The 20,659-nt window shown below is 43.5% G+C and overlaps 1 protein-coding gene across 4 annotated transcripts in view; it reads left to right on the top strand.

Annotated features, from left to right (window-relative positions):
- LOC143829739 (membrane-spanning 4-domains subfamily A member 15-like) overlaps positions 1-20,417 on the top strand; it is a 35,821-nt gene extending 15,404 nt beyond the window's left edge. For 3 of the 4 annotated variants that reach the window (XM_077321090.1, XM_077321088.1, XM_077321091.1), the window contains 6 exons: positions 7,915-8,156; positions 10,092-10,211; positions 13,028-13,084; positions 15,589-15,711; positions 18,441-18,554; positions 18,893-20,417. In XM_077321090.1, coding sequence (XP_077177205.1) covers positions 7,932-8,156; positions 10,092-10,211; positions 13,028-13,084; positions 15,589-15,711; positions 18,441-18,554; positions 18,893-18,931 — 678 coding nt within the window. In that variant the 5' untranslated portion in view covers positions 7,915-7,931 and the 3' untranslated portion in view covers positions 18,932-20,417. Of the gene's footprint in view, positions 1-4,887; positions 4,973-7,914; positions 8,157-10,091; positions 10,212-13,027; positions 13,085-15,588; positions 15,712-18,440; positions 18,555-18,892 lie in introns of those variants that run through there. The other variant, XM_077321087.1, reaches the window with a different exon arrangement.
- Positions 20,418-20,659: the final 242 nt, after the last annotated feature.

Here is a 20,659-nt window from a genome sequence, read left to right on the forward strand (position 1 = left end):
CGTTTACCCAGCGAGGCTTCTCTGGCTGCAGAGCTGTTTTAAGTCAAGCAAGAAACAACACACAGCTCCGTTTACTGGTTTATTTTCCCTTTATTTTTCACTGTATTTTCGGCCGAAAATCGTGCCCATGTGTGTGTGTGTGTGGTGGGGGGGGTTATGGGGAGCGTGGCAACGATGAAACGGCAGCTCAAACACCACCAGTTAGCTAGATGGGTCAATGCAGATTCGTTGCAACGTTTTTTTTTTAAACCTTCCTTAAAGGGAAAGGGGCTTTTGGGGATCATGACAACGGCCGCCCATTGGCTGCTTGACAGCCAGGGGCGGGACGAAGCTCGGCAATATCGCTTCCTGGCTAGCGATTTTTGCCGAGACCGGAAACCTGTGGGAAATGATAGAAACGCAAGTGGATTCCACTACAAAGCCAGGTATGCATAACGACGAATTCCACAATTTAAAATGGCGTTTTTTCTTCCCGCAACCAATTTGCAACATAGATCCTGGTGCGGAATGGCCCGTAGTTTCTTTAAATAAAACCAAATCTTCTGGTCCAAATGAATTGTATCCAAGTGTACTAAAAGAAACTGCAGATTTGATTTCTGAGCCTCTGTCCATTGTTTTTTAAATTGCCTGGGGAACAGGTTATGTGCCAGATGATTGGAGGCAGGCAAATGTTCTCCCCATCTTCAAGAAGGGGGAAAAGGCGAATCCGGGTAACTACTGACCTGTCAGCTTGATGTCTATATATGGCAAAATTTTAGAACAAATAATTAGTTGGTCCTGGAGCAGCTAGAGTGGATGGCTGTAATTACTAAGAGTCAGCATAGCTTTATCAAGAATAAGTCATGTCAGACTAACCTTATCTCTCTCTCTTTTTTTTTTTTTTGAGGAAGTTACTACTTTGCTAAATCAGGGGATTGCTGTGGACATAATTTACCTTGCTTTCTGTAAGGCTTTTGATAAGATTCTACATGATATTCTTATTGACAAGTTGGTAAAATGCAGTATGGATCCTATTACTGTTGGGGGATTGAGAACTGGTTGACAGATAACACCCAACCGGTGCTTGTAAATTGTTTGTCATCTTCTTGGAAAGGAGTGATGACTGGAGTGCCTCCGGGATCTGTCCCTGTATTGTTCAACATATTTATAAATGATTTCAATGAAGGAATAGAGGGAGTGCTTATTAAATTTGCATATGACACTAAACTGGGAGGGGTAGCAAACATACCAAAAGACAGAATCAGGATACAGGATGATATTGACAGGCTGGAAAACTGGGCTAAAATGAATAAAATGTATTTCAATAGTGATAAATGTAAAGTTCTTCATTTAACTAGGAAAAATCAAATGCATTACTATAGGATGAGTGAGACTTGTCTTGGCAGTAGTAGTAGACCATACACTGGACATGAGTCAGCAGTGTGACTCGGTGGCTAAAAAGGCAAATGGGATTTGGGGCTACTCCACTCTGGTAAGACCTCATGTGGATTACTATGTTCAGTTTTGGGCACCGCAACTGAAGAAAGATGTAGAGAAACTCCAGCATGTCCAGAGGAGTACTCCAAAGATGGTGAGAGGTTTGGAAACCAAGTCATATGAGTAAAGGTTGAGGGAACTTGGACTGTTTAGACTGGAGAGAAGATGACTAAGAGGTGATAAGATAGCCATCTTCAAATACTTAAATGCTGTCATATAGAAGATGGAGCAGAGTTATTTTCTGTTGCCCCAGAGGGTCAGACCAGAACCAATGGTTGAAATAAATTCAAAAGAATTGTTGGCTAAACATCCGGAAGTAGTTCCTCACAGTTAGAGTGGTACATTTTGTTTTATTTTGCCTCTTGCCCAGACAGCCCTTGTTACTGTTTTGGAAACACTTTGCAAATGTTTCCAGAGTACCACTTTGACATGATACCTCTTTAGATAACAACAGAAAATGCATTCTGCTGGCCAGGTGTCTTGGGGCATCTATAATCAAGTGGAGGAAATGTCACTGGGGGAAAAGAGGTAATAATGTAGGCAAATGGACCTTGGAGATACTGGAAAGGGCCTGGGCCAAGATCCAGAAAGATATCCATCCATTCTTAAACATGGAGCAGCTTAGATACAAACAAGAGACTGCACAACTGGAGAGAATTCTGCATTCCACCAGACTTTTGCAGTCCGCTCTCTTGCAGGGGCCCATGAGAGTAGGTGCCACAAAACAGTGGGTACCAAAGGAGGCCAGCTTACCCATGCTGCTTGCTGCTCTGACTGCTAGCTGCTTCTGATTGCTCTGGCTTTGTCTGGGTTCCTCACACGTCTAGGTTTTTTCACAGATAAATATCTCTAGGGTGGATTTCTGCTCTCCCCCCACATGATTTCTTTTGGAGCATTGCTCTTCTCTACCTTGGTTGCTATTCTGGGACTGATTTGCATTACATCATATATAGATAAATCAAACAAACTAAATAAATAAATAAGAAAAGTGGCAGCGGCGGGAATAGTGGGGCATAGAACAAAGGATATGCCATTAAGTTGGCTTCAAATTATATGCAGGGTGCACATAACACATCACTGCTTGCCAGCTCAATCATGAGAAGCAAAATGGTAGCCAGAGGGAGGGGAACTTGGCTGGGGGAAGATGTGAGAAGGGAATGCCATAAGCTTCCCTGCTAAAAGAATACTCAAGGGGCCACTCACCAGCTCCCACAATCACAGATGGATAAGAAGACTCCTAGCTGGAGTGAGGAAATGAGGAGAAGCAGAAGCAAGCAAGGCCAGAAGTCAGAGGAAGGAAGAATGCTTTTGCTTGCAGCAACAACCTCACCAGTAACTTTGGAAGCCACTTGCTTTGATGGGTGGAGCCTCTAGAAATGTTCAGTATGCAAAACACCTTGTATCCTTCTTTTGCAAAAAATACCAGGCCTTTTACTGTCCTTTTCCAGCATTCGTGTGTGAGTGAGTGAGTGAGTGAGTGAACAAAATCTTGGGGTACTTGTAGAATGAGCTAAATATCAGCAGATGCAGTGGTAAAGAAGGCTTGGGCTGTATCAACAGAGGCATTACATCAAAATCTCAAGATGTCATAGTCCCACTATATACCACATTGATCACCTGGAGTACTGTGTATAGTTCTGGAGGCTTCACTTCAAGAAGAAGAAGAAGAAGAGTTGGTTTTTATACCCTGCTTTTCACTACCTGAAAGATTCTCAGAGTGGCTTACAATCGCATTTCCTTCTTCTCCCCACAACAGACACCCTGTAAGGTAGGTGAGGGTGAGAGAGCTCTGACAGGACTGCTCTATGCAAACAACACTATCAGGACTGTGATGAGCCCAAGGTCACCCAGGTGGCTATATGTGGAGGAGTGAGGAATATATCTTTAGGATACCCTGCAGAAGAGGAGGTTGAGAGGGGACACAATTGCTGTCTTAGAGGGCCATTCCGCACTCGTTCAAAATTGCACAATGGTTGCAAATTGAAATCGCTACTGTTTTGCTGTTATGCACAACGTCGTTGACAATCTGCAACATTCCTGAAACCGATCCGCAAAAAGCGCTTCGTTGTAGCGCTTTCAGGGAAATCCCAAAAAGTGGATTCACCTTCCGGAAAGCGCTACACTCTTGCAACCAACCTGCAACACTAGCGGGAAAGTTCTGTGCGTTACCATTGTTGCGGTTTCTGCAAAGTCCCTCCCCCTGGCTCTCTCCTCTGATCTTCCGGCGAAGCAACTGCCATTTTTTTTCTTGGAGCAAGCGGAGATCAACACACTGGTGAGCCTCCGTTTACCCAGCGAGGCTTCCTTGGCTGCAGTCCCTCCCCAGAGCTGTTTAAAGTCACCAAGCACCAAGCAACACACAGCCCCGTTTGCTGGTTTATTTTCCCTTTATTTTTCACTCTATTTTCGGCCGAAAATCGTGCTCATGAGGGGGGGGGTATTTTTTTTTTCACTCAGGGGGAGTGTGGCAATGATGAAACGGCAGCTCACATGCCACCTGCTAGCTAGATGGGTCTCTCCATTGCAACGAATCAACGCAGATTCGTTGCAACGATTTTTTTTTAAACCTTCCTTAAAGGGAAAGGGGCTTTTCGGGAGCATGATAACGGCCGCCCATTGGCTGCTTGATGGCCAGGGGCGGGACAAAGCTCGGCAATATTGCTTCCTGGCTAGCGATTTTTGCTGAGACCGGAAACCTGTGGGAAACAATAGAAACACAACTGGATTCCACTACAAAGGCAGGTATGCATAACGACGAATTCCACTATTTAAAATGGCGTTTTTTCGTTCCGCAACCAATTTGCTACATAGATCCTGGTGTGGAATGGCCCTAAGTATTTGAAAGGTTGTCACTTAGAGGAGGGCAGGGAAAGGTTCCTGTTGGCAGTGGAGGATAGGATCTACAGTAATGGGTTTAAACTACATGGAGTTTATCTACGACTATCTACGACTAGATATAAAGAAAAAAAATCACACTCAGTGCAGTTCAGCAGTGGAATTGGCTGCCTAAGGAGGTGATGAGCTCCCCCTTACTACCAGTCTTCAAGCAGCGGCTGGACAGATACTTTTCATGATTGCTTTAGGCTGATCCTCCATTGAGCAGGGGGTTGGACTATATGGCCAGTATGGCCGCTTCCAACTCTGTGATACTATGATTCTACCTATGTTACTTCCAATTCCCCCCCCCAGTGACATCACGCAGCAGCTAATATCACAACTCACCTCCCCCTCCCCTAATATCCATGCCCACAATCGTCCATCCTGGCAATGCTAGAGAAAACCCTTATGGTTGTGGTTGTTCTACCTGGCTATTCTTTAGTAGAGAACTGAGGGTTTGGTGCAGGAGTGGGGCGGAGTGGAACAAAGTGACTATGTAAGCAACATTCAAAGTCTAATAGCAATAAAACTGCTTCCAAAGTACTGGAACTTTCTGTTTGAGAAAAGGGAACCTTTGGGACCTCACGGGAAAACAGACCCTGCAAAACTAGGAGGCAGAGTGAGTTCAACTAACACTTGGGCAAATTATTGGTCTGGTCGTCCTATTTTCTGGGGACATGCCATGAGGTGCAAGAGGGTGGGCTAGTAGTCCTTGAGTGCTTGTCTCAGTTCTCTGAGCACAGAATGGTATCTTTCTTCATTTGTAACAAAAGGCAGCCATGAAGACGATGGTGTTATTGTTATTACATTCTTCCCGCTTCCCTGAGTGTGGAGGTGTTCTGGAAGTGGTGCCAAGTTTGGTTTCCTTTGGATGAGAGTCCACTAGAGACAATGTTGTGTTGGTAAGATTTCCTTTATTTGCAAATAAACCAATACAGCAGAGGTATAGGCAACAACATGCAGGGCAGAAGATCCCCTACCAATCATTAGATCTCCAGAGAAGCATGGGGGTGGGGAGAGAGTCTGCACAACAGAGTGCTTCTCTGTCCACTTCTCTGTCTTGTTTTCTCACTGCTATTTCTTCAAGTGCAAAAACATTCAGAAAATGCATCTCTGATGCTTCTTTCCCGTGTGTTAGGAAAGCAGCCTGTCCTCTCAGTATGCGTGACTGCCATGTTATGTGAAACAAATAATATGTATATTTCCCAGCTACAGTAGATGAAACACAAAATTTGGTTTTTGAGGGTACCATTATGTGTACCAAATATATACATTAACTTTTTTGCACAAAATGGTGATCGCCTATAGCAAGATGACTATGCCCAGCACACTGTTTGGGTACATTAGATAATGGATTTAGAAATGTAATTCCTGAAAAGAGATTTAGCTGTTGTTTTCTTCAGGCATTGTTTTTTTCAGGCTCTGACTTGAACAGAGATTCCTAGAAACTATCGCTGAATGCTACATAACCTCCTGGAGACTACTGCTGACTGTTAGCACTACATTGTAAAAGCTGCAGCTTTGTCTGTTCATTGTATTTATATCAAAGCTAATACACTATTTCCACAGGATTTAGAAAACTAACGCTTGGTATATGTGTCCTTTGAGAGAAGTCCCAAAGGGGGAGCATTTGTACTTCTGTCTCTGAAAATGGGCATGAAACATATCTATCAAACTTTTAAAGGTCTTCCCACACTATAAAACTAAAATTTGCTGTACAGATAAATGAACTCACTATCATTACTACAACAGACTGAAAATGGTATCTTTTTGCTTCACACTGAGGGTATAAAGTTTACCTCATAATACAGGTCAGGGCTTCACAGCAAAACAAGCAAAATGGTAGAACAGTGGCCTTATTGAGAGGGTTTCCAGTGGGCAACAATATGTGGATCACCCTGCATTTGCTGTGTGTGAACTGAATTTGGAAAATGTGGATGCATTTATAGGGGTAAAGAGTGCTTTCCCATTGACTTGCAGGGTGGGAGTTTAGGGCCACGGCTTTAATAACAAACACCTTGAGAGTGTTGGCATGGCAGGAGGTTGGGAGCTGCTTGCAGTGAGCCAACTACCCTAAATCCCACTGCAGCGGCTTGCCCAGAACCTGCACCGGTTCCCAGCTGGGAACACAGGCTCCTCCAAACCACTGTAATCCCTACCCATGGAAGTGTCCGCCCAAGACACCAGAGGAGGTGCAAACCTCTTCTGTACCTGTCCCAGGCCACCTGGCCCTGTAAAACCTGCGCCTCCTCCAACCGGGTTTGGCACCCGCTCACAGGTCTGCAGCCTCTTTATAGCTCCCTGTTTGGGGTGTTTGCCTACTCCCCACCAAACAGACTCTGCCTCCTGCAAATCCACAAGCTGTGACAATTATATAACAACTGTAATGCAAACTGTAACAAATCACATCCTTCCAACCAACCCCCAAACTGTCACCCCCTTATTTTTTTAGGGAGGGAGAGTAGGAAGCTCCTCCACATCAGCCAGTGAAAGAGGCTGGTTCGGGTGCATGGCTGAGTCTGTGCCAGTCCTTCCCTCTTGCCCAATCCCAAGGTGCCAAGTCGCTCTTGTGGCCACATGCACCCAGGGATCCCTCCCTCCAGTGTCTTTCTCCCGCCTGCCCCACCCGCAGCATCGATAGCGGTCCTCGGTTTAATCTGGGCCGCAAATTATGCCCATACCCTGGTTTGTTAGGAAGAGCTGAAAACAGAACATTTGCAAACCTTTTGCCCCAAATCCAAATATCAAAGTATGCCCTAAAATGGTTCATTTATGTCCAGAGACTACACAGAAAGTTGAAAGATGCCACATATGTAGGCACCCTCACCACTGGAAAAGTCACCATGGATCTTCCTTGACATGTGGGACTCAAGTAGACCCCAAAATGATGAAAATATTTTAATGCTGATCTGAAATGACATTTGAAATGACATCTGAAAATTTAATAAGTACCCCCTGTAATCATCCAAATCCAAATCATTTATAAATATGTTGAACAGCACAGGCCCCAGGACAGATCCCTGGGGAACTCCGCTTGTCACTCTTATCCAAGAGGATGCTGAACCATTAACATTTGGTTATGATCTGTCAACCAGTTATCGATTCACCTGACAGAATTAGGATCCCTACCACATTATACCAACTTGTCAACAAGCCATACTGCATTTTACCAATGCTTCTTTGTTGTGACAATGGAGCCTTCTACCTGCCATGATGCTCATGGTCACCTGGGGGAATATATTCTCCATTAGAGATGAGCATTGTACAGAGGCATTAGAGAGAAAAACACTTCTTTATAACTGTTCTGGTGGGAACTGCTTCTGCCACTGCTGACATTGCATCCCTCCCCCCGCCTGCTGTTAAATAAACCCCCAAACAAACTTAACATTGATTCACATGCTGCTCACACATTGTTTCATGCCACAGTATGCTTCTTATGTAAGGCTTGATATACAGGTTTACAATCATATAGCAACACACACACCCAAGAGACCATTTCAGTGCAAGAAAAGAGTCACCCGTATGAATGAATTCCCTAACTTCACTTCCCCTCTTTTGCAGTGGCTGCATCATCCAGTATGGACAGGCAAGCATTTGTGATTGTTCCTCCACCTGGCATGACAGTCATCCTCCAAAACCAGTCTTTGTCCACCAGTGCTATCAACCAGACTCCAGGAAGAATCCAGAATGGTGATGAGCCACTACAGACAATGTATCAAAAAACCCAGTTCTCTGGAGGAACTGGGGCAGCTGGGAACAGATATAGGCTTGGAATCCTGAGGGGAAGCCTCAAATTGCTGGGGGTAAGAGACAGGGCATTTCCGCACATTGGTAAAAATAGAGTTATGCTACCTGAGTGGTGTAGTGCTAAATACTATCGTGCCTCCCAGCCCCTCCACACCATTTTGCTGTCTTGCTCTTGTCTGCCACCTTTTCATACTTCTCCCCCTCTACAACTGCTGCTGGATATGGCAGAAGATAGCAATGTGCCTTATACATGACTCTCTTCTTCCTGCCAATCAAGCCAGGCAGCCAATCTCCTTTTTGCATGTTTTAAAGGTCCCGTTATGCCCACTATTTTTTAAATTAATATTTCTCCATTTAAATGCCTATGCATAGATGCATAGTGCTTTTTGAATGCCACCCCTTATGGAATCACGAGTCTTTAGATACTTTTAAACATTAATCTTGTTCCTGATTTTTTGGGGTGTGTGGACTTTAGAGTGGCATGATTGTGTCACAACTTTTGGGGAAAAAAACTTTTATTCCTGGCATTGCCTGCATGCTTGTGCATTTATTTGTTGCTACAGGCTGTTTGCCATTTTTAAAAAGCGCTTCCCATCCCCCGTAAGAAGGGAGAGGGAGGCGGGTGTGAGGGCGGGACATGGGAGGCGGAGACAGCGTTTCTTCACCTCCATACATTTCTTTGGCTGGTGGCCTGCTGGTTGCCCACTGGGAGAAAGCACCTTTTAGGCTGGTGAATCCACTTTTCGGGATTCACCAACTTGCACTTTTAAATGGTGGGTATAGCGAGCAGTTTGCTGGCTGGACACAGGAGGTTGGCGACGTCATGTGGAGCGGTCAGAATACAGCATCTTCAGAGGGTAAACATGATGCTAAAATTAAAACATGCAGAAAAGCTCACAATCTCCTGAACACTGAGGACGAAGTGCACCTTTGTTGCATGTTGAACACCTGAGATGCATCAGGTTAAGTTGACAGAAAAATCTTCATCTCTGTGTTTCTGACTGAAGTGTACTTTCCCAAGTGGCCCATACCACCTGTGCTCTGGTGACTGCCCAAGAATACCAACCTCCAATGCCAGCCCTGTTCTACATTAGGGCTACCAACCTCCAGGTTATGGCTGGAGATCTCCCAAAATGATATCTTATTTATTTTATTTATTAATTTGATTTATTGACCTAGCCGGCTGGTGGCGGTTTACATAAAATATAAAAACACATAAAAACTTCCAAATACAGCTGATAGTGGCACAATGAAAACTCCACTGTGGACTACCAGCTCTGCTGCTCTCAGTCGTTGTTACTCCAATCGATGACCCCAGGTGCTGTTAACCAGGGGATTTCAATAAGGGAGTGAGGGACTCAAGATTTTATAATACCAGTCTCTACCCCAGCTTCAGCTGAATGCCTAGTGGAAGAGGTCTATCTTTTAGGTCTTGCATAACCCAGAGAGCTCTCTCAGAGCCCTCAGCTCTTCCAGAAGCTCATTCTACCAGGTTGGGGCCAGGAGTGAAAAGGCCCTGGCCCTGGTTGAGGCCAGGTGAGCTTCCCAGAGGCCCGGGACAACAAGCAGATTCACATCCGCAGAGTGTAGAGCACTGCAGGGAGCATAAGGAGATAAGCGGTCCCTCAGGTAGATGGAACCCAGGCCACATATAGCCTTAAAGGTCAAAGTCAAAACCGTGAACTTGATCTGGAAGCTAACCATCAACCAATGCAGCTGCCACAGCATCGGCTGGATGTGGGCCCTCCACAATGACTTAGTGAGGACCCTTGTAGATACATTTTGTACCAGTTGCAATTTCCAGGTCAGGGACAAGGGTAGGCTGGCATAGAGCAAGTTACAAAAGTCTAGTCTGGAAGTGACTGTTGCATCAGTTCACCTGGGAAAAATGGCAGCTTTTGAAGGTGTAATGCTACTAGATTTTTACACTGCCCATCTCTATTCTTCTTCTAGAGTAGAACTAATCTCATGTTTCTGTGCTGTTCTTACAGGCCATACAGATTCTCATTGGTGTGGTACACTTGACTTTTGGAAGTCTCATGTTCATGTTCAGTGACTGGTACATGTCATACATTATGTTGTCACGATACGTATACTGGGCTGGAATCTTGGTAAGCAGCATCAGCTTTCTTAAAATGCTCACACCTTGCCACCACCATCCAACTGGAGTTTTCAAGACTCCTGTCACCTTAATCTGCGCCAGTAATCCTGAAAACAATCTCTCCTGATCTACTATTTATCATAGCAGGGCATTAAAAAGGAGATGGCGGCGGGGAAGAGTTTTACCATATATATTCGCATATAAGCCGAGTTTTCCAGCACAGTTTTTAGCACTTAAAAGACCTCCTCGGCTTATATGCGGGTAATTGATTAACAGCCTGCCCTCAGCCAGCCAAACGCAGCATTGTATTTGCAACCTAAGCTCTTTGCAAGTGAGCTAGTGGCCTCCAGTTAATCTTTGCCTTGTGCAAAGATCTTAAATACTAAGCTCTTTGCAAGTGAGCTAATTGCTCCCAGCTAACCATTGCCATCTTCAAATATCTTGAAATATACTCTGGCAGCTTGTAGGACATCAATGGTTTGACTGAGGGATTCTGATATTTTTTCTTCTTCTTTTCCTAATCACTTCTTCCAAACTATTCTTTTGGTTTCTGTGGGTGGGGTGGGGTGGGGTGAGTTTTGGGGGTGCTTTGGGATTTACTGTTTTTTCAGAGTTTCTTCTTTTATCTGAGGGGCAGCATTGTTTGCCTTTTCTTCTTGGGGTTGTTTCTTTTAAAAGTTGATTTTTACAGTTCTTTCAGTTTTCAGTTTTACAGTTCTTTATTTCAGTGTTTTGTTCTGGGGGGCACTGTACTGTAACCCCCAGTTTGGTAGCTGTTGTACTTGTTGTAGTAGGTTGCCAACTTTGGGTACTATTGTTCTGCTCTGGTTTGCTGGCCTGGGGGGCACTGATTGGTTCTCCTGCCAGACCTGTTCTCACAGAGCAGTTCTGTCAGTGCTCTCTCAGGGTGTCTGGCATCAAGAGAGGAAAGGAAGGCAATTGTAAGCCACTTTGAGACTCCTTTGGTTAGTGAAAAGCAGGGTACAAAAACCAGCAGCTATTCATCCTCTTGACTTTTCTGTATTTGTTGGGGGGGAGGCTGGATGGGAAAGCCTGGGATGGCTGAGCACTTATTCCACCCTGTAAATTTACCAGTGTTGTTGTTGTTGTTAGGTGCGAAGTCGTGTCCAACCTATCGCGACCCCATGGACAATGATCCTCCAGGCCTTCCTGTCATCTACCATTCCCCGGAGTCCATTTAAGTTTGCACCTACTGCTTCAGGGACTCCATCCAGCCACCTCATTCTCTGTTGTCCCCTTCTTCTTTTGCCCTCGATCGCTCCCAGCATTAGGCTCTTCTCCAGGGAGTCCTTCCTTCTCATGAAATTATTTCAGTTTCATCTTCAGGATCTGGCCTTCTATAGAGCAGTCAGGGCTGATCAGTAGTCTGCTGCATTTCCCACCCTCGGCTTATATGTGAGTCAATAAATTTGCCCAGATTTTTGTGATAAAAATAAGTTCCTTGGCTTATTTGTGGGTCAGCTTATATGCGAGTATATGTGGTAGTTTGGCTTTATTTTACAGAAATACTTCTGATTTTGCTTTCTTTGAAATATTTATGATTTTATAGTGTAGATTTGCCTTATTTTTAACTGAGACATTTGGACTGTGGTCATAATTGTAAGCTGCTTTGGGCTGAACAGGAAAGGGAAGGTATAAATATTTTAAATAAATAAGAATTTGCATTGTATGATGATAAAATCTTCAGAATTAAAAAGCAACTTATTTGATTTATATGTTTCTGATGCTATGCTCAGAATTCATAGACACTAAATGTTAAATTTTTTGTGACAGCAAGGAAACCAATGAATTTCCATTCATTTCACTAACCCTCCCCCACCTTCTTTCCCTCTTTGAGGTGTTGGCCTTCCAGTAAGCCCTCAGTTTAGGCTGCAGCTGGGCTGCCACCCTCTATAAAGGGTTTCAATAATTATTTTATGAGTTCAGACAAAGAATTCCTCTTCGCTCAGCCACATCACCTATATTCAACTTACATATCCAATGAGAACAAATCACAACACAATTATCATGAATAGTAACAAATAGGCTAGTAATATTTATGTACACAATATGTATTTTCTCATTTTATTCCTCATGTTTACATTACACTCTTCAGTGAACTCCTTCTGAGAACATGTTTTTTCTGTTTATTTTTCCAACTGGCCCATGAGGTATGTTAGGCTCGTACCTATTCTGCATGGCGGTGGCCGCACTGGACTGCCACCAGCTCCTTGCAACAGGGCAACTAACCCCACTGCTTCCTGGGTCCTCACAGGGGACAATTTCCCCCACCGGACCCAGTCCAACCTGGATTTCTGCCTCCACATGGAGGCAGCTGGGGCAGGAAGGTTCTGCCATGTTTCATGGTAGGGCGTGGGTCGGTGGTTTTTTATTTTCCTTTGTGGCCTGGCCCAGCATGAAAAGGAATGTGAAAGAATCCATGTTCCCTTGCCACGGGGAGACCAGTGGCCTGATTCAGACCAGTCCTCAGCTGGTGCCCAACTGGCACTGGTGTCATGGGGACAGGGAGATTTCCCCTTCTGCCAGACAAGCAGTAGGGCGGAGCTTATTTTCCATGCAGAATAAGTTTCAGAGTTGGAACTGCCCAAAGTCAGAATTCCCTTTCTCCTTAATAAAAGGGACCACTGATTTTATAGCCACACACCAGTGGCAACTTGATCAGATCCCAAAACCTAAGGTTAATGGGGGGAGGTAAATTAACAGAATGTAATTTATTATCCTTTGCACTACAGATGATTTCCCCCTCTGAATTCAAAGTGAGTTTTTTACTCTAATACTAAAATTACTTTTTAAAATGTGATTTAGTTCATCTTTTCTGGATCTCTCTCGACATTGGCTGAACGCTATCAAGCTTCTTGTCTGGTAAGTCTGGATACTCCCCCACACTCATTGATACACATATGTCCTCATATTCTGTCAAAAATTTAAGAACCCTTTCATCTAGACACTGAATAGATGAACTGTCCTGTGTGTTAACCATGTAAAACAGCTTACCCCCCAATTATGTTCTAGTCTGTCTCAGAGTATCCTTCATTTTATGTCATGGACACAGGTCAGTAATGAAAATGAGCAAGAATAGATAAGTTTAATTAAAATTGCAGGCACTTGTGCTGGGTCATAGAAAAGATCTAAATGAAGTTTCCCACAAATCATCATGGAGGTTAGAGAAGATGTCTAAGGCATGATAGAAAATATAACACTTAAAACAGCATACAGTATGTGCTGTAGAATTAATTGGTTTAAACCAGGGCAATATTTCAGCAGTGTTCAGCAGTGGAATAGGCTGCCTAAGGAGGTGGTGAGCTCCCCCTCACTGGCAGTCTTCAAGCAAAGGTTGGATACACACTTTTCTTGGATGCTTTAGGATGCTTAGGGCTAATCCTGCGTTGAGCAGGGGGTTGGACTAGATGGCCTGTATGGCCCCTTCCAACTCTAGGATTCTATGATTCTATTATTTCAGTGACATCAGGCTTGCTAACTTCCACATGGAATCTGGAGTTCTCCTAGAATTACAGTAGATCCCCAGATTATAGAGTTTATACAGTTCCCCCAGAAGAACTGGCAATTTCAAAGGATGACTGTGGCATAACTTCTCTGCTGCACTTCCTCCCTAAACTCTGCCTTCCCCAGGTACTACCCACAAATCTCCAGGAATGTCCTAAGTCAGTGGTCCCCAACCTTTATTAGGCTGGGGACCGGCAGGGTATCGGGTCGCGCCTGCAGGGACCGCGCCCGCGTGCGCCACGCCCATGCTTCGGGCCGCGCCCGCGAGCCGCACCCGCGCCCGGCCGCGCCCGCGGGCCGCACCCGCGGATCGGGCCGAGCGGGCAGGGCCTGCACGGGTGCGGCCCGGCCCTGATTCCCTCCCCGCCTTCCCGCAGTAAGTAGCTTCCCGGGCCGCAAGCTTGCGGCCTGGGAAGTTTTTTACTGCGGGGGGGGCGGGGAGAGGGAGCCGCGGCCTAGCGCCATGGCCTTTGCGGCCCGGCGCCGGGCCGCGGCCCGCAGGTTGGGGACCACTGTCCTAAGTCACATTTGGCAATCCTATTCTCAGGTTGAGGCCTACAAATTTTGAGAGTCATTCAGAATTTTGGGGAGCTAATTTGAGAGTCTAGGTAGCCACTTCTTTCCACTTGCAATTCTGGCAGCCAATTGAGGAATGTTGTTTTAGAAGAAGAAGAAGAAGAAGAAGAAGAAGAGTTGGTTCTTATATGCCGCTTTTTTCTACCCAAAGGAGTCTCAAAGCGGCTTACAGTCGCCTTCCCATTCCTCTCCCCACAACAGACACCCTGTGAGGTGGGTGAGGCTGAGAGAACCCTGATATTACTGCTCAGTCAGAACAGTTTTATCAGTGCCGTGGCGAGCCCAAGATCACCCAGCTGGTTGCATGTGGGGGAGCGCAGAATCGAACCCAGCATGCCAGATTAGAAGTCCACACTCCTAACTACTACACCAAACTGGCTCTCAATTTTACATTTTCCATCCTATGCAGAGAATAAAATTCCCAAATTTAGATTTCTCCTTGGAGTCCATATAGCCCTGTTTAGTGCTATTTTCATGTCTTAAGAGCCAACTTGTCTTAAGAGTGTAGTGAGTAAGAGTGGTGGTTTCCAATCTGGAGAGGACTCCTCCATATGCAGCCTGCTGGGTGTCCTTGGGCCAATGACATTTCTAGAGTTGCTCTCATGGAGCAGTTCTGTCACAGCTCTCTCAGTCTCACCTACCTCACAGGGTTTCTGTTGTGGGAATGGAAAGGCGATTGAAAACTGCTTTGAGACCCCTTTGGATAGTGAGAAGCAGGGTATAAGCAACAAATCTTAATTTTTATTTGTGGTTTGGGGAGTATTTGGTGATGCTCAGTAGCAGATCAAAGGTTAAGTGCCACTGAATCAGATAGTGCTGCGTGGTAAACAGATTCAGAGTTGCCTCGGTGCAATAGCAGAACATTTGTTTCCATGTGGAAGGTCACTCATCGAATCCCCAGAATTTTCAGTTTAAAGGATCAGGGAGCAGATGGTATGAGAGCTCTTTAACTAGAAAGCCACTAGTTTTCTAGGTAGAATCACTCCATACTTGCGTGGCTAGTGGGAACATGCATGAGCATGTTGCACTTGCCCCTGCCATGATCACTAGCTTGTCTGCATAACATCCATGTGTGGATTATGTGTCCATGTATATGCTTCTGTAGCATAACCAGGGAATGCTACTTTCTGAATGTTCCTAATAATGGGGAGGAAGCATAAGGAGACATACTTTTACCCACATGTTGGTACCACGTACTGATGGGGAGAGAATGTTAATGCCTCAGTGTTCTCCTGTATGTCTGTAATGATTTGTGGCTTGGATGTCTTTGTATTTGTGGCTTACAGTTGAAAGGCAGCATTGTTCTGAATATGATCAGCATTTTTGCTGCAGCTGCTGGGATATTTCTTTTCCTGGTGGACATACTTTATTTCCCTGGTGATGAGTATCGCCAACACATAATAGAGCGGGTAAGTCCAAGGGAGAGGTTTTGAAATTTTAATTTACATTGGTAGCATTTGGAATCTGAGATTTCTTCATCTGAATATGACAAATTGGTTGGGCTGCCAATCTTTTTTACACATTATAGTAGTATTTTTTTTTTGCAATTCAAATATTTTATTGTGATATCAAACAATATATCCATACCCATTACTAATTCATCAATTCACTAACCCAACATTCAATCACAAATAAATACAAATATATATTCAAGACTTCTCTCCTAATCCTAACAAATGAAATAGTAAAGCCTAAATCTGTGACTTAACTTTATGCTTAAAACCTGCTGCTACTATGTTAAATTTTACAAATCTTCACAAAGTCTGGATAGTAGTATTATTTCCCCTTCTTTGCTCTTGGTCTTGGTCTCATTCTCTCTCCCTCTATACACACACACACACACACACACACACACACACACTGTGTACCACAGAGAATGTGGTGCTGTGAGCTATGTAATGTTCTTGGTCCATAAACACAGGCATCAAGCAAAGGTATAGAACAGAAATGAAATCAGAGAGGGAACATCCTGGATAACGTCATAATGTGTGTTCATGACTTAATACCTCTCAAGCTGGTTACATCTGTCACCACAACTGATAGGAGAGATCTAAGGCAGGAAGACAGACGAGGGCAGTGAGATAAGAGATCTTTCTTTGAATACTCACAGGAACTATAAGAGAATTGAATAATGTTTTATTTAATGTAACTGCATCTATAAGGCTTTCTCAGCGCTGATGCTGTTGTGGCTGCTAATGCAGCACAGTGGCAACAGGACTTCCAGATGATAGGTTTCCCTGAATTTTCCCTCCTCTAATCCATGAAGCAGCCACCTCCTACCATGATGGAAGATCTTTTAAAGAATATTTTTAAGTGGTAATTTATATACCAGTACAGTTGGTTCCCAAAGGGAGGGATCAGGAGATGCCAATCTTGCAATCCTCCTTGGCCAAAAGGATGAGCCATAGGGTTCTGTGAGGGAAATGCAGAGCAGATTGACCCTGTACATTACTGGTGAACTATTTCCCAGACAGTGTTCCTGTTGTAATAATGGGGGATGCCCAGATGCTACCTGAAGGTTGGCAATGGCAGCCATATGTATTAGGGAGTAGACCTGGTGGGAAAGTACAATTGCCAGCCTCCACTGGGGCCTCCTGGGATTATAGCTACTCTTCAGGCAACATAAATCACTTTCCCTGGAGAAAATGGCTGCTTTGGAGAATGGACTCTTCTTCACAAATCCCACCCTCCCCAGGCGCCTCCTCCAGGCATTTACCAGCCCAGAACTGAGCCAGCTGTGCTGGGACTGGTGGAATATAAATGCAAACAATAAATAAATAAAGCAAATCTAATTAAGTATTGGCCTATTCCTGTGCAGATTCTGACTGCATTGATTCATTTTGATTATTGCTGGCTTGGGTCATTTTGATGATGATTATTAGCTATAGGCTTTTGTTAGAATGGGTATACATTTGTGTTCTTTGGATTGGTGGGGATGGGCAGGGAAAGTCATTCTGGCTTGCTGTTTGTTTTACTGTTGCTTAGTTTGCTGTTTGTTATTCTTAGAAACGCTTTGGGCAATATTTGTGCTTTCTGAGTATGAGGGAAGGGAGCCATTTTGTTTTGCTGTTGCTGGGGCCACCTCTGTCTCTGAAGAGGAGGAAGAATTAATCACCTTGCATATCCAGTAAGGCAGCTCTTCTGTCCCCAGTAGATTTAAGCCTCCAGGGACTAGGATCATAGGAGCAGGTGGTAGGTCCCAAACATCCAAGAATCCTGTCCACATCCTCCATGGTGTAGCAGTTAAAACTTCACAGTAGGGTCTGGGCAACTCAGGTTCATATCACCAGTCTGCCATAGAAGATAACGAGGTAATGTTGGGACAGTCACATATTTCCAGCCTAAGCTACCTCACAGGGTTATTGCCAAACTAAAAAGGATAAGAGGATAATTGTGTAAGCTATTTTTGTCCCAGTTATATAGTGAGGTGGGGTATAAATGAAATACATAAACAATAAATAACTCTGATTATGGGAGACATATAAAAGACAGGTTGGTGAATGGCTGAGAAGGGGAGAACAAGGCAGGAAAAGGGAAGAGGATGTGGGGTTTCCAGAATGAGGGAAAGCAGAAATTATGTGGAGAGGGGGATACAGGGGAAAGTAATGTGCATCCTCACAAGTCCTAAAGGGATACTTACCAGGGCAGTGGGCCTGGCCCAGCAGCTGGCACTGCACAACTGTGCCAAAGTTTTCCTAGGAAGAAGCTGTTTGGGGATGAGGCCAGTGAGACCAAGGTACAGATAAAGATAGGTTGGTTGTTGGGTGAGAAGGAAGCAGGAAAAGGGGAGAGAAGAAATAGTGAGAGAGGGGGAATGAGATGCCCCCTGCAAGTCCTTGCAGGTTCCTACTTGTAATAAATATATTCCAGTGGCTAAACCCATTTTTGAGTTTCAGATTTTTGTAAAAATGGGAAAGTGTTTAGTTTTAAATGCTTCAGAAAAAAAACCAGACAGCTGTTTGTATATGAAAACCAGGCAAACCATGGGTCGATCTAAAAATTCTTATTACTGTAACAAAATGTTCTTACTGAAACACACACTTGGTTCATCCTGTTTTATCATCCTGTGCTGATGAGTCTCCCTGTTGTAAATACATGGCCATGATATGATCTGACAGCATGACTTTGTGTTTGGCAGAAAATCATTCAAAGCCTTTCAATCACAATTTTGTTCTTTGCCATCCTGGAGTTCTTCACTGGAATTCTTGCTTCATGCTCTCCCTGTAATGTTTTGCGCCACCAAGATGAAGAGGTAAGAAGCATCTTTGGTCAGAAGAAGAAACAAAATGTATTGTGACTCAATTTCATTCCAAGTTTGAAAACTAAAATTGACAGTACCTGGATTTGCTTATATAATAGTTTTTTAAAATGCTTATTTAAATGTCTTTGATTTAATTTGTGTGGGTTTTTTCCCTACTATTTGTTATCATACTCCTTCAAGCCATATCAAACGTATGTACGCACAGAGTGTAGGGTATAAATATCTGAAGTAAATCAAAGGAAGACAACATGGAGCTAGTGGGGAAGAATGTAGAGAAATTGTGACAGTGGCCACTGTAACCTTCCAGTTATCATTGTCATCTTTTTCAGGCAAAATGTCTTATGAACGATGAAGTGATAAAAAAATGAGGAGTTCTTCTGCCAATAGCTTCTCATCTACCTCAAGAAGCACATGCCCATGTGTCTTTCCATGGCAGGCTGAGCAGAAGACCCAAGAAGAAAAATCACATCAAAAGCAGCTTCTTTGGAATGTCAAATCCATATAAAACTGTGGAGATTTATTTCTCAAAAATTATAGTTTGTGCACATTTCTTTCTTCATGATCACTTACTGATTCTGAGGGACCTCAGCCTCCTATGAGCCTCATTAATGATTTTATTATGCAAAAAGATAACTATAAACACCAGTCGAGGCTGGATGTAAAACCTTCCTCCTGACTTGGGGAGCTGCCCAACATATGCATTGCCTTCCAGATGTCTTTTGGGTGCAAGCTGGGAGGCTACTTTGGCCTGTCAACTTCCTATACAACCACTTAAAGAAAGGGGGAATACATTGGAAAACAAACCCATGTGTCCTTCTGTTCCACTAAATGGAAAAAATCTGATAACCATATTGGGAAGTAGGGGAGCCAGAAGGGCACCGTGAACAATTAGTCTCAAGGAATGTCTATCCATAGTGTTGCCAATCTCCAGGTGGCACCAGGAGATATCCCACTATTACAACTGATGATCTTCAGATGACTTGGAGAAAATGGGTGCTTTAGTATTATACCCTATTTAAGGACCTCCTCTCCCCGATTCCCCCCTGGCTCCATCCCCCAAAACCTCCAAATATTCAGTAAATTTGGAAACTTAGGAAAGATAATGGAATCAAGACATGTGGCTTACTTCAAGTTATTCCATGATGGAATATATATATATATATATAAAATGATCTACCACTGGTATCTCAGTCCTGTAAGGCTTGTTAAATGGAATTAAAAAATACAAGATAAATGTTGGAAATTCAAGAAGGAAAAAGGGTGAGTTCTTTCATATGTAGTAGGATTGTGTAAAGGCAAGACAATATTGGAACATGTGAGGAGTTTTTAAAAATGTTGAAATGTAATTTTGAAAAAAAGAACAGAATTATTTTTGATGGATTTCTTAGAAGAAAGGTTCATTAAGATATTAAGGTTTTGTTTTTATATGCAATATCTGCAGCAAGAATTGTCTTTGCATCCAAATGGAAAAGTTCTGACATCCCCTTGACTGAAGATAGTCTAAGGAAGTTAATGAATTATGCTGAGGTTGTTTAAATTGTCAGTGGTCTTATAGGATCAAGATCTTTGAAAATATGTGAAATGCTTATTATTTTGGAATTATATTAAAAAGAAATTCCCTGCCTTTGTGAAAATCTGTAAAAATAAGTAAGGTAGCAGTAGATTCTGAGAATAATAGTGCCATGAAACTGAGTGTTATTTCTCCATTTGTTTGGGTTAGAAGAGAAGTATAGTTTACCTAATTCATATAACACCTTCCTTTGTTATATATGTATTCTCATTTATGTTTTGTTATTAAGTGAATTAATTTGTTCTGATTTTGTTAATGCATAATAAAAGTTTATTTTAAAGATATTTCCCAACCCAGAGCTGGCACCCTATCTATCTGCCTGATAATACTTTTGAAGAAATATCAGAAGAAATGCTGGGAAAGCTGGTTATATTGTTAGGGTGGAATAAAAAGGACCTTGGTATTGATAGGTTTATGTACCAAAGTAATTGTGGTCATGTTAGGAAGTTGGATTTATGCCATTATAACAGCCGCTTTGTACCAATAGGTGGTGTTGCAGTTTTAATCAAGCTAAACATGAACTCTA

This window comes from Paroedura picta, chromosome 2, assembly GCF_049243985.1.
Source record: "Paroedura picta isolate Pp20150507F chromosome 2, Ppicta_v3.0, whole genome shotgun sequence".
NCBI classification, from domain to species: domain Eukaryota; kingdom Metazoa; phylum Chordata; class Lepidosauria; order Squamata; family Gekkonidae; genus Paroedura; species Paroedura picta.